The following is a 22412-nucleotide window of genomic DNA, read 5'->3' on the forward strand; positions in this document are numbered from 1 at the left end:
CGTGTTTGTGTCAGTGTTGTGATATAATGTGTGTCTTGTGGGTGTGTTGCAGGACCTGTACAGCCAATCATGTGACTGTGTGTGTGTGATGTTCGCCTCGGTACCCCAGTTTAAGGAGTTCTACAGCGAGAGCAGTGTGAACCGAGATGGACTGGAGTGTTTACGTTTCCTCAATGAGATCATCTCAGACTTTGATGAGGTACAAAAATGCCACGTTATTTCCTATATCAGTGGTTCCAACACTTTTTATAGTCCCGTACCCCTTCAAACATTCAACCTCCAGCTGCATACCCCCTCTAGCACCAGGGTCAGCGCACTCTCAAATGTTGTTTTTTGACATCATTGTAAGCCTGCCACACACACACTATACGATACATTTATTACACATAAGAATGAGTGCAAGTTTTTGTCACAGCCCGGCTCGTCGGAAGTGGCAAAGAGCTCTTATAGGACCAGGGCACAAATAATAATAATATAATAATCAATAATTTTGCTCTTTATTTAGCCATCTTACATATAAAACCTTATTTGTTCAGCAAAAATTGTGAATAACTTACCTCAGGTTAATGAGAAGTGTATGCTTGAAAGGATGCACATAACTCTGAAATGTTGGGTTGTATTGGAGAGAGTCTCAGTCTTAAATCATTTTCCACACACAGTCTGTGCCTGTATTTAGTTTTCATGCTAGTGAGGGCCAAGAATCCACTCTCACATAGGTACATGGTTGCAAAGGGCATCGGTGTCTTAACAGCACGATTTTCCAAGGCCGAGTACTCTGAGCGCAATGGCTTCTGATTCAATTCAGTTTTCACAGAGACGCTTGTTGCAATTTCGATGAGGCCCTCTTGTTCAGATATCCAAAAGTGGACTGGAGGCAGGGCATGAATGGGATTACAAATTCAGTTGTTTGTGTCATCCGTTTCGGGAAGGTACTTGCGTAATTGCACACCAGCTCACTCAGGTGCTTCGCTATATCACATTTGACATTGTCCGTAAGCTTGAGTTAATTTGCACACAAAAAAATCATACAATGATGGAAAGACCTGTGTGTTGTCCTTGTTAATGCAGACAGAGAAGAGCTCCAACTTCTTAATCATAGCCTCAATTTTGTCCCGCACATTGACTATACAGTGGTTGCTCCTTTAACAGTTGTGTCATACTGCAGCACACCTTGCGGGCTGCTGCAGCATTCTGTGGCATGTTATTTAATTGTCAGCCATTTTTTCTGTTAATGCAAGTTACTGCTAGTTTGACCACCAGAGGGCATCTTTGAGAAGCATTTTATAGTCTTCTATATTTGCATTACCAGAGATTTTAAAACCTTTTTTGTAATAACATAGTAAATGGCATTGATTTGAAGAAATTTGGCTTAATTAATTTGATTAATATTATGGTGTTTCTATTCCGAGAAAAAATTCAAACAAAACCCTCAGGATTTCCGTTAAGATGGAATGGAAAATATGGCGCTGTACAACGTGACGGTCGGGAGTACAGTACTGGGCTATTTAGCTAAAGAATCCATGTGTAGTGCGGGCAGGGCACGTGGGTAAATTTCCCGATGGGGAAGGAGGAGTAGGCTGTCCTTGTAAATAAGAATTTGTTCTTAACTGACTTGCCTAGTTAAATAAAGGTTACACTAAGAGCATAACATTTCTGCACCCTAATTTTCTCATTCTAGTCTAACCAATACCCAAACGGAGATTAAGTGAAAATAAAAATCTCATTGATTTATCAAGATCAGTCCCCATGCTTGTCTCAGAGCAGCGTGAAACGATGCTGAAATAGTTATAAGCTTTTGCTTCAAATCCTATTGCTTCTAACTTCAATATGCTCTTTAAATAAATAAGATCTACATCACTTTTAGCAGTACATTACTCAACACTAGTGAGAATCATTTTGCCTATGGTAGGCCTACAGTATATCTAAAACTATTTTTTTCAATGACGTGACATCAGTAATTACATTTAGAGGATTGGAGGATTCTAAATCAATATCTAAGAGGCATTTTCTATTAGGATCTGTAAGAATATCTGAGAATATCTAAGTGGCTTTTATATCATTCTAAATGAATTAATAATAATAAAAATTGCTTTGTTTAAAAGTAACAATATTTTGGAGATTTCGTTTTCATTTAACCTAGAGTGAGCGAGAAAAAGGCCATTCTTGAACATGGGGTGAGACATTCTCACTAATTTGTAAATTAAGCCAGTTTGTTATTTAGAATTATTTATTTCTGGAGAAACATAACTTGATTATTTAGCAGAAAACATTTGCTTATATGCAGTTAACACATATACAGTGGGGAGAACAAGTATTTGTTTCCTACTTACAAAGCAAGTAGAGGTCTGTCATTTTTATCATAGGTACACTTCAACTGTGAGAGACGGAATCTAAAACAAAAATCCAGAAAATCACATTGTATGATTTTTAAGTAATTCATTTGCATTTTATTGCATGGCATAAGTATTTGATACATCAGAAAAAGCAGAACTTAATATTTGGTACAGAAACTTTTGTTTGCAATTACAGAGATCATACGTTTCCTGTAGTTCTTGACCAGGCTTGCACACACTGCAGCAGGGATTTTGGCCCACTCCTCCATACAGACCTTCTCCAGATCCTTCAGGTTTCGGGGCTGTCGCTGGGCAATACGGACTTTCAGCTCCCTCCAAAGATTTTCTTTTGGGTTCAGGTCTGGAGACTGGCTAGGCCACTCCAGGATCTTGAGATGCTTCTTACGGAGCCACTCCTTAGTTGCCCTGGCTGTGTGTTTCGGGTCGTTGTCATGCTGGAAGACCCAGCCACGACCCATCTTCAATGCTCTTACTGAGGGAAGGAGGTTGTTGGCCAAGATCTCGCGATACATGGACCCATCCATCCTCCCCTCAATATGGTGCAGTCGTCCTGTCCCCTTTGCAGAAAAGCATCCCCAAAGAATGATGTTTCCACCTCCATGCTTCACGGTTGGGATGGTGTTCTTGGGGTTGTACTCATCCTTCTTCTTCCTCCAAACACGGCGAGTGGAGTATGACCTTCTCCCATTCCTCCTCTGGATCATCCAGATGGTCATTGGCAAACTTCAGACGGGCCTGGACATGCGCTGGCTTGAGCAGGGGGACCTTGCGTGCGCTGCAGGATTTTAATCCATGACGGCGTAGTGTGTTACTAATGGTTTTCTTTGAGACTGTGGTCCCAGCTCTCTTCAGGTCATTGACCAGGTCCTGCCGTGTAGTTCTGGGCTGATCCCTCACCTTCCTCATGATCATTGATGCCCCACGAGGTGAGATCTTGCATGGAGCCCCAGACCGAGGGTGCTTGACCATCATCTTGAACTTCTTCCATTTTCTAATAATTGCGCCAACAGTTGTTGCCTTCTCACCAAGCTGCTTGCCTATTGTCCTGTAGCCCATCCCAGCCTTGTGCAGGTCTACAATTTTATCCCTGATGTCCTTACACAGCTCTCTGGTCTTGGCCATTGTGGAGAGGTTGGAGTCTCTTTGGTTGAGTGTGTGGACAGGTGTCTTTTATACAGGTAACAAGTTCAAACAGGTGCAGTTAATACAGGTAATGAGTGGAGAACAGGAGGGCTTCTTAAAAAAAACTAACATGTCTGTGAGAGCCGGTATTCTTACTGGTTGGTAGGTGATCAAATACTTATGTCATGCAATAAAATGCAAATTAATTACTTAAAAATCATACAATGTGATTTTCTGGATTTTTGTTTTAGATTTCGTCTCACAAAAAATGACAGACGTCTACATGCTTTGTAAGTCGGAAAACCTGCAAAATCGGCAGTGTATCAAATACTTGTTCTCCCCACTGTATTTTAAGAATATCTTGGACTATAATTGAACAATTTCGTTTCTCCATGCTTGTGTCAGAGCAGCTCGAAGCGGTGCTGAAATAGACGTCCATAGCAGGAAGACTATGTATAACGATATTTTGAAGATTATTTTGTTTAGAAAAAACGACAGTGAGCGATTGTAATCTGAATAAAGGCCAAAATAATATTTATAAAGGCCAAAATATAGCCCTGCTAATAGCCATAATGGCAGTGTACAATGTGACCCTGTGTTTGAAAGAGTATTTTCCAGTAGGCAACAATTTGTTTCCCTTCATTGGCCATCTTTGTTCCAATATTTCTGTAATTCAGTGATATTTATTCCCACAGTAATTCGTTATGGATTCATAACTAAATAATAATCAGCATTTTGAAAGAGTATTTTTATCATTCTTTTATTAACGAAAGCATAAAGATGCCAATGAAGTAATACAGTACTGTACAGTGTATGCTTTTCCATTTGGATAATAAATCCATAAATAGTCTATTGTCCTGCTAATAGGAAACATTTGCATGATGGGCTACACCTGTGAAAAACAAGTGTTTGAAACACTGTTTTCAAAATGCCTCCAGTTGTCCATCACTACAGTAAATAAAAACACAGCATCTTGTTTATATTCTTTATTGTAACCACACAATGTCATCAATAATTTGTATCTACCTTTCCAACTACTTTTAGAGTTTGGGATTTACAAATGTGCACTTTTCATTATTAGTTACAGTGAGGGGGAGAAGTATTTGATCCCCTGCTGATTTTGATTCTGATTTTGTGTAGGTTTTCTCCATCTGTTGGTGTGCAACACTTGCATAGCAAGTTAGCTATATTTTCAGCACCAGCCACTGTTCCCCTCCTATTGATTGCGCTGCGGTTGCAGCCAGTTGTTTTTAAAATGTAACCCTTATTTGACTAGGCAAGTCAGGTAAGAACAAATTCTTATTTACATTGACGGCCTACCCCGGATGGCGCTGGGACAATTGTGCGCCTCCCTATGGCACTCCCAATCATGGTCATATGTGGTACAATCTGTATTCGAACCAGGGACTGTAGTAATGCCTCTTGCACTGAGATGCAGTGCATTAGACCACTGCGCCACTCGGGAGCCATGACAAATATATATATCTACAATTTTTTCCCCAGAACATTAACCGTGTGTAGGTAGATACAAATTATTTGTTGCAAGTTGGGGAGGGGAGGGGTTTCACACCTAGCACAAGTTGGGGGAGGGGGGTTCACCCCTAGCTTGGCTATTAGACAATTCTTTATTTACCTTTTTGGGATAGTGGGCAGAATTTTCACTTTTGGATGAATAGCGTGCCCAGAGTGAACTGCCTCCTACTCTGTCCCAGATGCTAATATATGCATATTATTATTAGTATTAGTATTGGATATAAAACACTCTGAAGTTTCTAAAACTGTTTAAATTATGTCTGTGAGTATAACTTCTTAAGGTATAGGGGGCAGCATTTTCACTTTTGGATAAATAGCGTGCCCAATTTCAACTTCCTGCTACTCATGCCAAGAATATAAGATATGCATATTATTAGTAGAATTGGATAGAAGACACTGTGAAGTTTCTAAAACTGTTGGAATCATGTCTGTGAGTACAACAGAACTTATGTAAGCAGGCAAAATCCCGAGGACTAACCGTTCAGATTTCTTTTTTTAAAAGTCTCTGTCTGTTCAGTGAGTTCTCATTGGGAAACGATATTTCTTAGGCACTGTTTTCAGTTCCTACCGCTTCCACTGGATGTCACCAGTCTTTGGAATTTGGTTGAGGTTATTCCTTTGTGCGATGAAGAAGTACGGCCATCTAGGAACTGGGTAACACTGTTGAGAGTTGCGCAAGACTTGAAAAGTAGCGTTGGTTTGTTGTCTTCCTGTATTGAACACAGATAGACCCGTCTTCAATTTAATCGATTATTAACGTTTAAAAATACCTAAAGTTGTATTACAAAAGTAGTTTGAAATGTTTTGGCAAAGTTTGCAGGCAACTTTTGAGATATTTTGTAGTGACATTGCGCAAATTGGAAGTTCTTTTTTCTGGATCAAACGCGCCAAATAGATGGACATTTTGGATATATATGGATGGAATTAATCGAACAAAAGGACCAATTGTGATGTTTATGGGACATATTGGAGTGCCTAACAAAAGAAACTTGTCAAAGGTAAGGCATGTTTTATATTTTATTTCTGTGTTTTGTGTAGCGCCTGCAGGGTTGAAATATGCTACCCTCTTTGTTTACTGTTGTGCTATCATCAGATAATACCGTCTTATGCTTTCGCCGAAAAGCCTTTTTAAAATCTGACATGTTGGCTGGATTCACAACGAGTGTAGATTTAATTTAGTATCTTACATGTGTGATTTAATGAATGTTTGATTTTTATATCATTTTATTTGAATTTGCCGCACTGCATTTTCCCTGGCTTTTGGCCAAGTGGGATGCAAGCGTCCCCTATCCTAGAGAGGATAACATAACTCATATGGCAGGCGAAAACCTGAGAAAAATCCAACCAGGAAGTGGGACATCTGAGGTTTGTAGTTTTTCAAAGCTTGGCCTACCGAATACACATTGAGATATGGATAAAGTTGCACTTCCTACGGCTTCCACTAGATGTCAACCATCTTTAGAAACTTGAATGAGGATTCTACTATAAAGGAGGGGCTCATGAGACCTCTTTGAGTCAGTGGTCTGGCAGAGAGCCTTGGTCTCATGACGCGCGCTGCCGACAGAGTTACCTCTCGTTCCAGTGCTTTTCTGAAGACAAAGGAATTCTCCGGTTGGAACATTATTGATGTTTTATGTTAAACTCATCCTAAAGATTGATTCCATACATCATTTGACATGTTTTTAAAGGACAGTAACGGAACTTTTCGAGTTTTCGTCTGGACGAAGTGCCTGAGCCTCATGAAGATGGATTACTGGGCTGAACACGCTAACAACAAGTGGCTATTTGGACATAAATGATGGAACGTTATGGAACAAATCAGTCATTTATTGTCGAACTGGGATTCCTGGGAGTGCCTTCTGATGAAGATCATCAAAGGTAAGTGAATATTTATGGTGTTGTTTCTAACTTTGTTGACTCCAAAATGGAGGATATTCCTCTGGCTGTTTTGGGTTCTGAGCGCCGTTCTCAGATTATGCTTTTTCCGTAAAGTTTTTAAAAAATCTGACACAGCGGTTGCATTAGGGCGAAGTCTATCATTAATTCTGTGAATAACACTTGTATCTTTTATCAACGTTTATTATGAGTATTTCTGCAAAATCACCGGATGTTTTGGAATCAAAACATTACTGCATTTGAGGTGCCAATGTAAACTGAGATTTTTGGATATAGATTTGCACATTATCGAACAAAACATACATGTATTGTGTAACATGATGTCCTATGAGTGTCATCTGATGAAGATCATCAAAGGTTAGTGATTAATTTAATCTATATTTCTGCTTTTTGTGACTCCTATCTTTGGCTGGAAAAATGGCTGTGTGTTTTTTCGACTTGACTATGACCTAACATAATCATATGTTGTGCTTTCGCTATAAAGCATTTTTGAAATCGGACCCGATGGGTATATTAACAAGATGTTAATCTTTAATTTGCTGTATTGGACTTGATAATGTGTGAAAGTTCCATATTTCAAAAAAATATTTTTGAATTTCGCGCGCTGCCTTTTCAGCGGAACCCCTGCCCTAGAAAGATTAAAGGATGAATAGTCTATTGTTCAGCTAATAGCCCATCCTAGAAAGGTTGTTAGCAGAATTCACAACCTGCTACGCTTGTGAAAACGAATAATTATAGTTTTTCCCCTTTCCACTTGTTAAAGATTCCAAATTATAAAGTGATTTTAGCCACAATCTGCCCCAACCCCAATTAATACATTTGGGCACAGTCGATAGTGTGCTGGACTTCAGGCTAGAATGTTGAGGGTTCGAAACCTGCTCCCTGCTTGTTTTGTTACATTATTATGCCGGTCTCAAAGCAAATAGCCTGGATTGTTACTCCCATCTCGTTCCTCGCCCTCTTCCATGCGCCATCCTCCGCCTGAGTGGCTCACTTGTGGGCGTGCTGGCAGGATATGGCAGCACCTTCAGTTGTGCATCAAGAATTCAGCATAGCAAGTTTGTATGGTGTGGTTATTCACAGGTAATAGTAATCTGCTCTAAACCGCTCTGGTGACAAACAAACTTTGCTGCCCTGTTTTCAATCGTCCATATGGCTGGGAGAACCTCCTCAGATTAATGCAAATGAAGGGGGTAAGATATGCATAGGAAGTGTAGTGTACTGTTTTTTTTCTGTATATATGAATTACAAGTCAGCCTTTACTTAAATCATGTTTCTAGTCTATTGCATAGTTACAATGTGTGATCATTGATGTTCCAGGAGCAGGAGTGGTAAACACTGTTGAAGTGTATAATTGTTATACATACATGCAGACACAGCATCATTCAAAGAATGGAGTTTGATACACCTGGTATTGGATAAGACTGAGAAAAAAAACAACGGTAAAATAGCGATTTTCGTGAATTAACTTAATAACAAAAAAATATGCACAATCGTTTGTCTCTACATTAACTAACATATTCCTCTCAATTGTACATGTTTTGCGTGACTCATTGTGACGTTATAAGTACTTACATTTGCATCCACCATAATGTTTCTGTCAGACATCTTTGCTGAAGAAAGTCACCAGCGACGGGTGGCATTACGTCAAACTCATCATTGGAACCACTTGATATGATTGGTCATATAAAAACCTTGGGACCCAAATGTATAGTGAGTGCTCTAACTCCCCCTTGTGGTGGTCTAGAGCAATGAAGCCATGACGCTGGGTACCGCTAAGTCCCGCAGCGTAAGCTCGCAACTTTTAAAGGAGGAACCACTGTAGTTGCAGAGAGTCCCTGTAATCCTAGATTCAGGTCATTCAGGCCAGAAAAAACATCGCCCAGATAGGTCAGTTGTGTGAGAAACTCGTCATCATGCAAGCAATCAGACAAATGAAAATTATGGTCAGTAAAAAAAACTTTAAGCTCATCTCTCAATTAAAAAAAAAAAACGTGTCAATACTTTGCCCCTTGATAACCAGCGCACTTCTGTATGTTGTAAACGCGTTACGTGGTAACTGCCCACATCACTGCATAATTCAGAAAATACACGAGAGTTCAGGGGCCTTGCTTTAACAAAGTTAACCATTTTCACTGTAGTGTACAAAAAGTATTTCATGCTGTCAGGCATCACCTTGGCAGCCTCTCGGTAGATGAGGCAGTGTACCCAAATGGCGTCGCGAGCAACAGCTTGCACGTGCGTTACCACTCCACAATGTCTCCCTGTCATGGCTTTTGCGCCATCAGTACAGATACCAACACATCTTGACCACCAAAGTCCATTTGATGTCACAAAGTTATCCAGTACTTTAAAAATATCCTCTCCTGTTGTCTTGGTTTCCAGTGGTTTGCATAAGAGAATGTCTTCCTTCATTGACACCCCATAAACGTAACGGACATAAACCAGGAGCTGTTGACTCATCCAGCTGTAACGCATACAATTCACTGGCTTGTGAAGTTACGAAGCAGTAATTGTTTCAAAACATCTCCTGCCATGTCACTGATGCATTGTGAAACAGTGTTGTTTGATGAAGACATTGTCTGTATAGTTTTTTGGGCCTTTTCCCCCAGCATTGTACCAGCCATATCCGTGGCAGCGGGAAGAGTGAAGTCCTCCACAATAGTATGGGGCTTGCCTGTCCTAGCCACTCGGGAGCTCACCATATAAGTTGCTTCTAGCCCCTTCTTATTAATGGTATCTGTTGCTTTTATATATGCCTTACTACTCGAAAGTCGTCTTAATTCTCGCTCAAAAAACTCCTGTGGCTTATTTTTCAAATTGGCAAATTGGTTTCTAAACGTCTACGCAAGAGTGAAGGTTTCATCAAGTTGGGAGATAGTACTTTGGCACATATAACACACTGTGGCTGAGAAAAGGCACCACTCCCAGTATAAGTGAACCCCAAATCAATGTAGATATCGTCATATTTGGGCCTCTTCGATGGTCCAATGTCTCTGTCTGTTGTTCGGTGCTTTCCCGGGTAAAGGGGCAGTAGCTCTTCGGCTGCATCAGATTCACAATTGTCAGTGTCCATGCTAGCTGGGCTAACAACACATGCAGAATTACTGATGCTAGCATTGGATGTGCTCGTGGAAGCAGAACAACTTGTGTTGTCGACAGGTGCAGGTGTAGTACTGCTGGTATGTATCTCTATGGACACAGGCCTTACTTTTTTTAACCATACATACAGACCGTTAGTGGAATTCCCGCGAGAGAGTAACGATTAATGTGATTGGATGTTAATTATTTGACGAGGATGCCTGTATTTGACATTGTGTTGTTACTTCGCTGAACACTAGATGGTTTCATTTTATTTTTGGCAGGGAAACGAGGCTACTCGGGTGAGAAAAAAACATCACCCAAATGTATAGTCTTGTTGGAAAATCGAAATGGACTGTGAAAATGTGAATAACAATTTTATTTGATGTACCGCCAACGGCATTGTGCGTACCCCTGGGGGTAGCCGCCCTATATAATGCACTACTTTTGAACTGGGGGTCATTTCAGAGCTTGGTCTGGAACTACTCAGAACGGAAGAAGGGACAGGAGTTTTTCAAAAAACTGGTAATCTAACAATGAACTGACCATTAGTCTTGTCACCAAACCTTACCCTTTTTCTCTTTCTATGCCCCCCTCTCTATTCTCTCTCTAACAGCTTCTCTCAAAGCCAAAGTTCTGTTCTGTGGAGAAGATTAAGACTATTGGCAGCACCTACATGGCAGCTGCTGGTCTGACCAATCCTGCTATAGGGGACGAGCGAAAGGTTGGTCGTAGCCTATTGTATACAGCTTTGTTCTGCCTCACTGGGTCCTGTTCAAATACTTGTAAAAACACAACCTTACTTACTACCTTCTCTAAGGTAGTCAGGGACCTACCTGTACATGATTGGATGAGCAAAAGAAAGGTTACTTATTATCCTATTGCATTCCCCCAATCAAACATGGTCACATCAATGAAGTGAAAGCTCTTAACTCTTGGAAGTTAGGAAGGAGGAAATCCATGTCTGAAGTATTTATTCGAACACGGTCTCTAGTCTGTCTGCCTGTATGGATTCTAACTGAGTGTTCTGATTCAGTGTGTTCTCAGAGCCTGGTTAAACCAACAATTCTGAGCTCACAATTGATTCTGACTGAGTGTTCTCTGTCTCCACCAACAGGACGGTGATGTGTCCTACAGCCATGTGCGCAGCATGGTAGAGTTTGCCATCGCTCTGAAGAACAACTTGGAGTCCATCAACCAACACTCCTTCAACAGCTTTAAGCTACGCATCGGTGAGTCTGTCTGTATGGCCAGAGGGACAAGAAAGATATGGACTCAATTCATCTTTCCTCAATTACGTGCATCCTCTCTCCTTGCCTGCTTCTCAAAATGTATTTGGAGAAGAAGGTCAGACAGGAGGGACCTTGGACTTTCTCTTTAAATATGGTTGAGAAAGGATACACGGAATCAACGGACGACAAAAAGAGATTGAGACTTTTACAACTAAACTCCCTCCCTTTGATAACCATCTCCCCCCTCCCAACTAACTTTTTCATCACTTCATCTCTTTTGCCTTATATAGGGATAAACCATGGTCCAGTGATTGCGGGGGTGATCGGAGCCCACAAACCACAGTATGATATCTGGGGGAACTCTGTGAACGTGGCCAGTAGGATGGACAGCACCGGAGTACTAGACAAGATCCAGGTGAGAGAGAGATGGAGAGGGGAGGGAGAGACAGCGAGAGTGAAGGATTGGAGAGAGGGGAGAAACATTTTGAATGAGAGAGAGCGCTCGTTAAATGGTTCTGTCTCCCTCTACAGGTGACAGAGGAAACAGCGCAGGTGGTGAAGACCTTTGGCTTCAGTGTGACCAAGAGAGGAGTCATCACCGTCAAGGGCAAGGGAGAACTTACGACCTACTTCATCAACACCGACTGACCAATCATCTTCTCTGTTCTGACCTCTCCAACCAATCATCATCACTCATCCAGCCACACATCAAACTCTGACCTTCAGTCGTCCTTATTTATTCTCATGCAGTAATGCTGTGAACAGGGACACTGCATTTGGAGGAAGGAGGTGCTGTCTTTTGGATGAATATGTTACACCAATTACAGATGTCAAAAAATAAATAGTTGGTTGGTAGGCAATTTGTGATCATTTATTATTTGTGTTTTGAATGAATCTGTCACGACTCGTGAACTACTGTATCTATCTGTGTGTGATCTTTGATTGACAGACAACAAAGCAAAGCCATTGAGGAATATGCTCTTACTAATGACAGTGACACAGAGTGGGTTCAAGGCGAGCAATGACGGAATGTTCCTTATTAGGAAATTATAAGGCCATATGGAAACACAAGATTGTGTACTTTTCAATGGTTTCCTGAAAGGGATGTTATATATAATAAGAATACGTATGGGCTGTTATGTTATTTCAATGGACGAGGAAGTAGTTGACAGTAGGCCATCCCTGCCAAAGGTACTGCTGCATTCACACTATTGAATCCATCTGCCACCACTTTAATACCATGAAAATACAATATAACTTATTGTATTTAACTTTTGATCATGTAATTTCAGATCAATGTTTTTTTATTTTGTTTTTAAAAGAGATTGATATATTTTGTCTATTCTGAACGACTTTATAAGCACGCCTGGGCATACAGTATATGAATGTACATAGAAATAAACTTAAGATGTGGAAGGTTGTGCTTCTGTGTACGCTACCAAATACCAAATTGCATTGATGTTTTTGTAAGCTCATGAAAATGTGTGTATTTCCTTTTACTCATAACGTTTCAGGAACCTGTGAAGCACTGGACGTGTAGAAATATGTCGTATTTAAACAATTGTTTCGACGTATGATAGTTTGGTGAAGCAAGATGACGTGAATTCAATATTAAACTATATTTTTGAATTTTGAATTGATTTCCCCAAAAATTGCTAAAATGGACTTTTCAGAGCATCTCCAGACCTCAAAGAACTGATCATCACTTGCCTCTTTGGCCTGTGTACGTTTCAATATTCTGATTTTCAGAGTGGAAAAACAGAAAACAGCTGAATTTGAAAACCTTTATGAATTTGAAAAAAACAAAATCGTAAATGGACTTGTTTTCTTATTTATTGTGCCAAAATTGGATATGGAATAACAGAAAACAAATAACAACATTTATTCAAATTATTATTATTTATTGTTTGTTTTGTTCCTACTCGGAAGTACACACCACCTACAGTAAGTTAAAATAAGCCTTTTTATTGGCATGGGTATACTTCACCAACATCCTTTCCTGCTCATTGAAAGGCAGACAAAGGCTCTTCAGTTGTGAGAATTGTCTTCTCTGAATATATACAGGTGTAGGATCTTCATTTGATCACCCTGTTGTTGCCGGGAATTTCCTACACAACAGGAAAAGCAAACTTGTAATGTATTATAATTTCCACTTTAAAATGTCAGACTTTCCCTAACCAAATATTGATCAACCCTGACAAAAGTATCAAGTAATTATAATCCACACAATAATTCACATTTCCTGTTGCTGCAGGATTATGTTCCTGCTGTGAAAAAAATCATCAAACTAAGATTCTACATCTGCACATACCCACTGTGGGGGGTTGATGATCAATGATATAGAACCAGTGTAATATTACTTGGTCCCCCTCCTCTACACACACTCTCTCTCTTCTCTCCCTTTCTTCTCTCTCTCTCTTCTCTCCCTTTCTTTCCCTCTCTCTCCTTTCTTCTCTCTTCTCTCCCTTTCTTTTTCTCTCTCTACCTTTCTTCTCTCTCCCTCTCTCCCTTTCCCTTTCTTCTCTGTCTCTCTCTCTCTCTCTCTCTCTTCTCCCTGTGTCTTCTTCTTTAAGTTTTTATTAGTGGATCGCAACCAACTGACAGGTGCATAAACTGCCACCTACTGTATTGGAGTGTGGGGCCACTACACACCACTATGTTATCTTAACTAACCCTGAATTCCTAATAAAATAAATAAATAAAATGTTTTATGTATTGAACTTTAAAACATATAATCTACCTGCAGTGAAGCCGTCATTTAGCAACCACTCCCATCTCCACCCCCACTAAGCCACCGTCCCCCTCAAACCCAACCAAAACCAGCACCTACCTGATGCGCCAACAACCAACAAAAGGAACAAAAGAAAAAAATAAGGAAAACAACAATGCAAAAACAACACCCCCCCCAATTGATCATTGTTGTTACCTGGGAGATCCGCTTGACATCTCAATTAAAATTGTGGATGCGTTGGATGAGATGGCATAGATGAGAATTATGAGAACTGGGCGTATTTTTTTTTGTGTGTGTGTGTGTGTGTGTGTGTGTGTGTGTTTCTATGGAGCAGAAGGAGCATGCTCTGCGCCGCAAGAATATGTCGGATTGAAATGTGTCATGTATGGATCTTCGAAGCAGGGCGCCTATCAAGAGTGTTATCTCTGGGGTGGCGCTAGAAGTAAATAAAAAGCAATATACAGCATTCGAAAAGTATTCAGACCCCTTCACTTTTTCCACATTTTGTTATGTTATTCTAAAATGGATTAAATAAAAATCATCCTCATCAATCTACACACAATACCCCATAATGACAAAGCAAAAACAGGTTTCTAGAATGTTTTGCAAATGTATAAAAAATAGAAAACAGGAATACCTTATTTACATAAGTATTAAGACCCTTTGCTATGAGACTTGAAATTGACCTCAGGTGCATCCTGTTTCCATGGATCATCCTTGAGATGTTTCTACAACTTGATTGGAGTCCACTTGTGGTAAATTCAATTGATTGGACATGATTTGGAAAGGCACACACCTGTCTATATAAGGTCCCTCAGTTGATAGTGCATGTCAGAGCAAAAAAAACAAGCCGTGAGGTTGAAGGAATTATCCGTAGAGCTCCGAGACAGGATTGTGTCGAGGCACAGATCTGGGGAAGGATACAAAAAAAATGTCTGCAGCATTGAAGGTCCACAAGAACACAGTGGCCTCCATCATTCTTAAATGGAAGAAGTTTGGAAACACCAAGACTCTTCCTACAGCTGGCCGCCTGCCAAACTGAGCCACTCCCCAGTAAAAGGCATATGACAGCCTGTTGGAGTTTTCCAAAAGGGCTCTCAGACCATGAGAAACAACATTCTCTGGTCTGATGAAACCAAGATTGAACTCTTTGGCCTGAATGACAAGCATCATGTCTGGAGGAAACCAGTTACCGCTCATCACCTGGCCAATACCATCCCAACGGTAAAGCATGGTGGTGGCAGCATCATGCTGTGGGGATGTTTTTCAGCGGCAGGGAATGGGAGACTAGTCAGGATAGAGGGAAAGATGAACGGAGCAAAGTACAGAGAGATACTTGATGAAAACCTGCTCAAGAGCACTCAGGACCTGACTGTGGGTGAAGGTTCACCTTCCAACAGGAAAAGCAATTACCCTAAGCTCACAGCAAAGACAACGTAGGCTTCGGGACAAGTCTCTGAATGTCCTTGAGTGGCCCAACTAGAGCCCGGACTTGAACCCGGTTGAACATCTCTGGAGAAACCTGAAAATAGCTGTGCAGCGATGCATGTGGAAAAAGTGAAGGGGTCTGAATACTTTCCGAATACACTTTATGTGAAGAATTGGATCAAGTGGTTGGTGCACAATGAGTGACCGCATTGTAGATGGAGTGCGGAAGCACACTCCATCCATTCTATTGTTTTTTGATGAGTCTCCCTTCTCATTACTTTGGTTATGGTTATCAACTGAAAAGCGCAAACAGATCAAATCTGAGAAAATAGGCATCATTGTAAGTGCAGCTGACTCAGGGATTTTTCTGCAGAGGTATTACAAGGAATCCTGTCGATTAATGCACTTGAGCCTGTGTAGGGATGTGATTTGAATGTGACTGAAGGAGTTGGACTGTTTGATTTATTTTGTTTTCAATACCCGGTACAGTATGTGGCAGCAATACACCAATAGGTATAGTCTGACATAACATTTTAAGAAGAAGTGAAGCGCGACGTCAACACTGAAACGTCACCATTGTGTGCCCTGCCATCTCATGTCGTCGATTTAAGCTGAATTAACTACTTGTGAATAATTTGACGAATATTCACGTACGGTTGGCTAATTCTGCTCGAGAGTAACATAAAAGTAAAGTAAAGACTAGTTGGAACGTCTCTAAGGTGAGGAGAGTTGTCATTTCATATCTAAAACATCTTTCTCTGGCTAGATGTGAGCTAACAAGCTAGCTAGCTGCTTCGGTTAACCTAGCAGTAGCTAACTATGCATGTTTATACGTTGTTAGCAGTAGTACCCGTTTTCATGAATGACGTATCTGGACAGCATCATAATTGTGTGTCATTTTAGCGTAGCGTTAGTCCATAAACATATAGTCTAACCCTAGTTCATATGTAATACAAGTATTTGTATGACCAGCAATGATGGCCTACCTGCTAGCATAGATGGGGAACGTTAAACTAAGAAACCCGAACATTTCACCCCCATCTTGCTTTATGTCAAGCCAATGCCTCACTTCGTAGCTAGTCAGGGAATAACCTAGTTTAAGAAATATTCTCCATAACTGTCAATTCCGACGCCGTGTTTTAACGTTTAGAAACGTCAAACATCGCTTGCAAACGTTTTTCGGAGCACGCTACATGGCTAATTAACACAGTGGGCCTCCCCTATCTTTCCGTAAACAACCATATAAAGTGTGTTAATTTAACATGTTTTATTATTATTCCTCGCAGATATGAAAGATACACTCCTTGTAAGCGATGCATTTAAACGTTCAGAATGATTGTCTGGGCTCTTAACAGAACACCCCCAGCCAGAAGATAATGTCGTCGATAGGCGCTGAATGGGTTAGGAATAACCTAGTCGCTGACACGAGCAAGATCTTCCATGAAGCACAGCAAAAATAAAATATCAGTGTTTTGGTCATTGTCAAATGTCACTCAGTCATGTTCCTTTCATGTTGTAATATTGTGTTCTTCTTGTGGTTCAACACAGTTATACATTGCCATGGCGTCTCCAGGGGGACAGGGAGGAGGGGCAGTGTCTACAAGAGGAGCAGGAGCTAGGAGGATGAAATGGGCTCTGGAGTTGAGCTTGGGCAATGCTAGGTAAGACAAATGACCTGTAGCCTGGCTGTCCTAGTTGTAATGCTGCATTTTACTGCACACGTCTTCAGTGCTCCCGAGTGGTGCAGCGGTGTAAGGCACTGCATCTTTGTGCAAGAGGCATCACTACAGTCCCTGGTTCGAATCCAGGCTGTATCACATCCGGCTGTGATTGGGAGGGGTGCACGCTGCCCGGCTTTGGCTGGGATAGGCTGTCATTGTAAATAAGAATTTGTTCTTAACTGACTTCCCTAGTTAAAGGTTACATTTTAAATAAATAAAGAATGAACGTGTCTGCTTGAATCCGGCATGTCCTTTGACACAACCTCTATCTTTCTCCACTGTCATCCTCTCTCACTATCTGATACACTTGATATTGTGCTGACATTTCAAATGAGTCCAAATCAACAGTTGCACAGAGAAACAGGTATAAAATGCTTCAAGATCCACCCTGTTATAACTAATCTATAACCTAAAGCTTCTGTTCCGACCTCTTCCCCATGGATCGCTCTCTAATTGTCCACTTTGTCTTCCAGGGGTCGTGGAGACAGACAGAGTAACCAGGGAGATGTGATGTACCCCATTGGATACTCAGACAAACCAGTCCCAGACACCAGCATCCAGGAAACAGACAAAAACCTGGTGGAAAAGGTAGGTCACCAGAAGAGAGTGATTTCATAACATCATGATGTATTGTTCACAAAGTTTGCATTATCTACTTTTTCATCTTTCTTTATTAATATAGTGTTATTAGCTTCCTCTCTCTTCCTTACCCCCATCACTCTTTCTCTCTCCCTCTATAACAGCGTTGTTGGGACGTGGCCCTGGGCCCTCTGAAGCAGATTCCCATGAACCTTTTCATCATGTACATGTCTGGGAACACCATCTCAATCTTCCCTATCATGATGGTCTGTATGATGGCCTGGAGGCCCATCCAGGCTCTCATGTCCATGTCTGCCAGTGAGTATTTATTGTATTTTTTTTAACCTTTTATTTTAGCAGGGAGTCCCATTGAGACCAATGTCTCTTTTGCAAGGGTGCCCTGCATCTCACAATATGAAAGAAGTGTGTTTCAACAGGTACAGACAGTGCACATCAATCAACATTTCAGTTTCCACATCAGTCAATGTATGAGTCAGTTATCAAAAGTGCACATTTTCATCCATTGTCTCTGGGCAGTTTGAAACAGATATAGGAGATCCATAATACAATACAATCGTCACTACAGCTGCACAAATAAGCCAAAGAGTAGCTCTGCCAGTGCCTAGCTCTCTGAGACTACAGCAGTGTTCACCAACCTTTGTCATTGAGCTCTCCAGAACTTCCTTTTGATTTATTTTTGGACTTATTTTTGGACTATCTGTTTTTCCATGTATGGGGTGAGTGCCTGGACACAGCCCTTAGCCGTGGTACGATTGTCCATATATCACAAACCCACAGCTAAGGGCTGTTATGTACGACGCAACGCAGAGTGCGTGGACGCAGTCCTTAGCCGTGGTATGTTGGCCATATATCACAAACCCCAGCGGTGCCTTATTGCTATTGTAAACTGGTTACCAACGTAAATAGAGCAGTAAAAATAAATGTTTTGTCATACCCGTGGTATACGGTCTGATTCACCACGGCTTTCAGCCAATCCGCATTAAGCGCTCGAACCACCCAGTTTATAGTGGCCAATCAAACACTGCTAAGGACTGTTCTTAGGCACAACGCAAAGCGGAGTATATTGTCCATATCACAAACACCTGAGGTGCCTTAATGCTATTATAAACTGGTTAACAACATAAGTAGAACAGTAAATAAGTATTTCTGTCATCTGTGGTATATTGTCAGATCTACACAAAGCTGAAATAAAATTTCAGCCAATCAGCATCTGGGACCCTAACTACCCGGTTTGTATAATGTCATTTATAAGCGTGTTATCACTGCTCACTCTTGCCCTTTCTCTCTTCAGCATTCAAGCTGTTGGAGAACTCTAACCAGCAGTGGCTCCAGGGGCTTGTCTATTCTGTAGGGAACCTGTTGGGCTCGGCATTGGCTATCTACAAGTGTCAGTCAATGGGTCTTCTCCCAACTCACTCCTCTGATTGGCTCGCTTTCATAGAACCGCCTCAGGTGATATTTTTTTCTATGCTGTTATCCGTCCAATTTCCTGTTCTCTCTTATGTGTTATAGGGTGATTATTAACTTATTTTTCAGGTTTGTCATGTGTAATGAATACATTGGAAATCTTACATGTGCTGTTGTGATTAAAAATACGAAAAACAGCAAAAAACATAGTTGCGAGCAGCAATGAACAGGGTTCACAGGATTTACAGAAAAGACATGATCAATTGGATAACAAAGCATGCATTTTGAAAGCATTACCACTTAGAATTGATACACTCTCACAGCTGTAATACGCTGGCTAAAAGTGGCAGGACATCCCGTTTCTAATTTTACCTAATAAAATATCCACTTGTCATTCTGCCCCAGAACAAGGCAGTTAACCCACTAGGCCGTCCTTGTAAATAAGAATTTGTTCTTAACTGACTTGCCTAGTTAAATAAAGGTTAAATAAAAAAATAAAAATAAGAGGGCAACTATGTGATTATACGAATCACGAAAATCCACAATGTCTGCCTGCATAATTTTACATTTGCATCAGACAAAGTCCACTTGATCAATAGTTATTGCTCTAGTATCCTCTGGTGCCAATTATATATATATAGTGCCACCAAATGGTCTGGTGCAGCCATCTAAGGACGTAATCTCAGCAAAAGAAATGTCCTCTCACTGTCCGCTGCATTTATTTCAGCAAACTTAACATGTGTAAATATTTGTTTGAACATAAGATTCACAACTGAGACAAATTCCACAGACATGTGACTAATAGAAATGGAATAATGTGTCCCTGAACAAAGGGGGGCAAAATCAAAAGTAATAGTCAGTATCTGGTGTGGCATGTTGACGCAGATGAGCAGGGACCCTGGGCATCTTTCTTTTGGGGTTTTTCAGAGTCAGTAGAAAGGCCTCTTTAGTGTCCTAAGTTTTCATAACTGTGGCCTTAATTGCCTGCCGTCTGTAAGCTGTTAGTGTCTTATCGACCGTTCCACAGGTGCATGTTCATTAATTGTTTATGGTTCATTGAACAAGCATGGGAAACAGTGTTTAAACCCTTTACAATGAAGATCGTGAAGTTATTTGGATTTTTATGAATAATCTTTGAAAGACAGGGTCCTGAAAAAGGGATGTTTAAGGTTCACATACCAAATTTCCTTGCCCCATGTACATCAGTTCAGTTCTATTAGCCAGTTGTTGTTGCCCATGGTGGAATCTTCTAACCTGCAGGCTCCTGAGGCCCCCATGAGCTCCCAAGTCTAGAAGTAGTCTAGCTAACACGTTATCTAGCTAACGTTGACATTGTGAATTAGCATTTCGCTAGCTAGTTGAGCTGTTTTACAAGAAAATGGCTGAGATGACACATGCTAACTAACAAGCCCTTATTTCTTTAAGATATCAATGCCAAAATTAACATGATTCATCATGGTAATTAATGTCTTTGATGACCCTAAAAAGTCTAAAGTTGATAGGTCATTGTGGAGTGGATTTAAATGGACACATCAAGTCTGATTTCCTGATTTATCAATATCTTAGCCATCTCTTAACCAATCCCTTAGCTCTTCTCAAACAACGTTAAGAGATGTTCCATGGTCCTACATGCCACATTGTGTTCTTTGGACTTATGGTTCATGATTAAAAATTTGTAAAAGTTTTTCCAAAATGTCAAGATGGAGGAAAATCTTAGCCTGACGACACATTAAATTCTTCCGCTGCTTTGTCGTTCCCTACATGCATAAGTCTGAGACTGCCGTCATTTTAATTGTTTCTGGTGACAAGGGGCAGGAGTGGTGTTCTACAAAACGAAGTCAGTGATTGGATTTTTTTTTACCATGTCAGCTTTGTTGTGAACCCCTAAATAGACTCAAAAATATAAAGCAACATGTAAAGTGTTCGTCTAATTTTTCATGAGCTAAAATAAAAGATCCCAGATATTTTGCACGAAAAGCTTATTTTTCGCAAATTTTGTACACATTCGTTTACATCCCTGTTAGTGAGCATTTCTCCTTTGCCATGATAATCCATCCTCCTGGCAAGTGTGGCATGTCAAAGAGCTGATTAAACAGCATTGTCATTACACAGGTGCACCTGGTGCTGGGGACAATAAAAGGCCACTGAAATGTGCAGTTTTGTCACACAACACAATGCCACAGATGTCTCAAGTTTTGAGGGAGCGTGCACTTGGCATGCTAACTGCAGGAATGTCCACCAAAGCTGTTGCCAGATAATTTAATGTTCATTTCTCTACCATAAGCCTCCTCCAATGTCATTTTAGAGAATTTGGCACTACGTCCAATGGGCCTCATCACCGTAGACCACGTGCCCCATGGTGGGGTTATTGGCAGGCATAAACTACGAATAACGAACACAATTGCATTTTATCAATGGCATTTTGAATGCACAAAAATACAGTGAGATCCTGAGGTCCATTTTATTTTTTTAATCTGTGACCAACAGATGCATATCTGTATTCCCAGTGATGTGAAATTCATAGATTAGGGCCAAATGAATTCATTTCAATTGACTAATATCCTCATATGAACTCTAACTCAGTAAAATTAATGATTGTTGCGTTTTTGTTCAGTATACATCCAACAACCCATTAAGCCTAATATGCATAAAAGTGTACAATGTCTGTTCCTGTTGTAATGGGTAGTACAAATATACTGTATAAACTGATATTTTTCTGTTCTCTGCAGAGGATGGAGATCATGGGTGGAGGGATGGTATTGTGAAGAGGACAGAAGACACACACATACTGAAATATGCTGAACTGTTCTGTTAATACATTAAATCTCTTCCAAGTCTTTTCAATTCTCTGGCTTTTAGGTTTTTGTGGACTCCAAGCTTTTTATTTATCTACATTTTGTTTGTCATTTGAGATTATTTGTCACAGGTTATAAAATGTTACAGAACACATTCAACATCTAATAATAGGAAAATGTCATGTTTGTAAAACCGTTCATCATTCTACTAAATCCACACGGTCAACTTAAGGTGTCACCATAACATTTTTTTCACGTATCTTTGTGTCAAATAAAAGGGTTAACTAGTTAAATAGAATGGTGACAGTCATTAGAAATGTGTGGAACTAAGTTTACTGGCAAATGTGGAAATGTTGTTCTGGAATCAACACTTTTTAGGAATTGTGATTTTGCGTTTAACCTTGGACACCCTTTACAAACATTTTCCGTGTGCTGAAAACAGGCGGGCAGGACATAGGGTCAGACTGGTAGTGAAGGAAAGGGAAAGTTGGGCACATTGGTGAAGGCTATGA

The 22412-nt window shown here is 40.5% G+C and overlaps 2 protein-coding genes across 2 annotated transcripts in view; both read left to right on the top strand.

Annotated features, from left to right (window-relative positions):
* Positions 1–12854, top strand: part of LOC112215078 (adenylate cyclase type 4-like) — a 39530-nt gene extending 26676 nt beyond the window's left edge. The window contains exons 24-28 of the mRNA XM_042298234.1: positions 53–199; positions 10603–10710; positions 11104–11218; positions 11509–11633; positions 11750–12854. Coding sequence (XP_042154168.1) covers positions 53–199; positions 10603–10710; positions 11104–11218; positions 11509–11633; positions 11750–11866 — 612 coding nt within the window. The 3' untranslated portion in view covers positions 11867–12854. The remainder of the gene's footprint in view (positions 1–52; positions 200–10602; positions 10711–11103; positions 11219–11508; positions 11634–11749) is intronic.
* A 2964-nt stretch (positions 12855–15818) lies between these two features.
* On the top strand, positions 15819–21949 carry LOC112214558 (ER membrane protein complex subunit 4). Its single transcript, XM_024373390.2, has 6 exons — positions 15819–16096; positions 16926–17038; positions 17572–17686; positions 17842–17995; positions 18990–19150; positions 21835–21949. Exons 2-6 carry the CDS (start codon positions 16938–16940, stop codon positions 21868–21870), a joined length of 567 nt encoding a protein of 188 aa, XP_024229158.1. The 5' UTR covers positions 15819–16096; positions 16926–16937; the 3' UTR covers positions 21871–21949.
* Positions 21950–22412: the final 463 nt, after the last annotated feature.

The sequence above is a fragment of the Oncorhynchus tshawytscha genome, linkage group LG15 (assembly GCF_018296145.1).
Source record: "Oncorhynchus tshawytscha isolate Ot180627B linkage group LG15, Otsh_v2.0, whole genome shotgun sequence".
Lineage (NCBI taxonomy): Eukaryota > Metazoa > Chordata > Actinopteri > Salmoniformes > Salmonidae > Oncorhynchus > Oncorhynchus tshawytscha.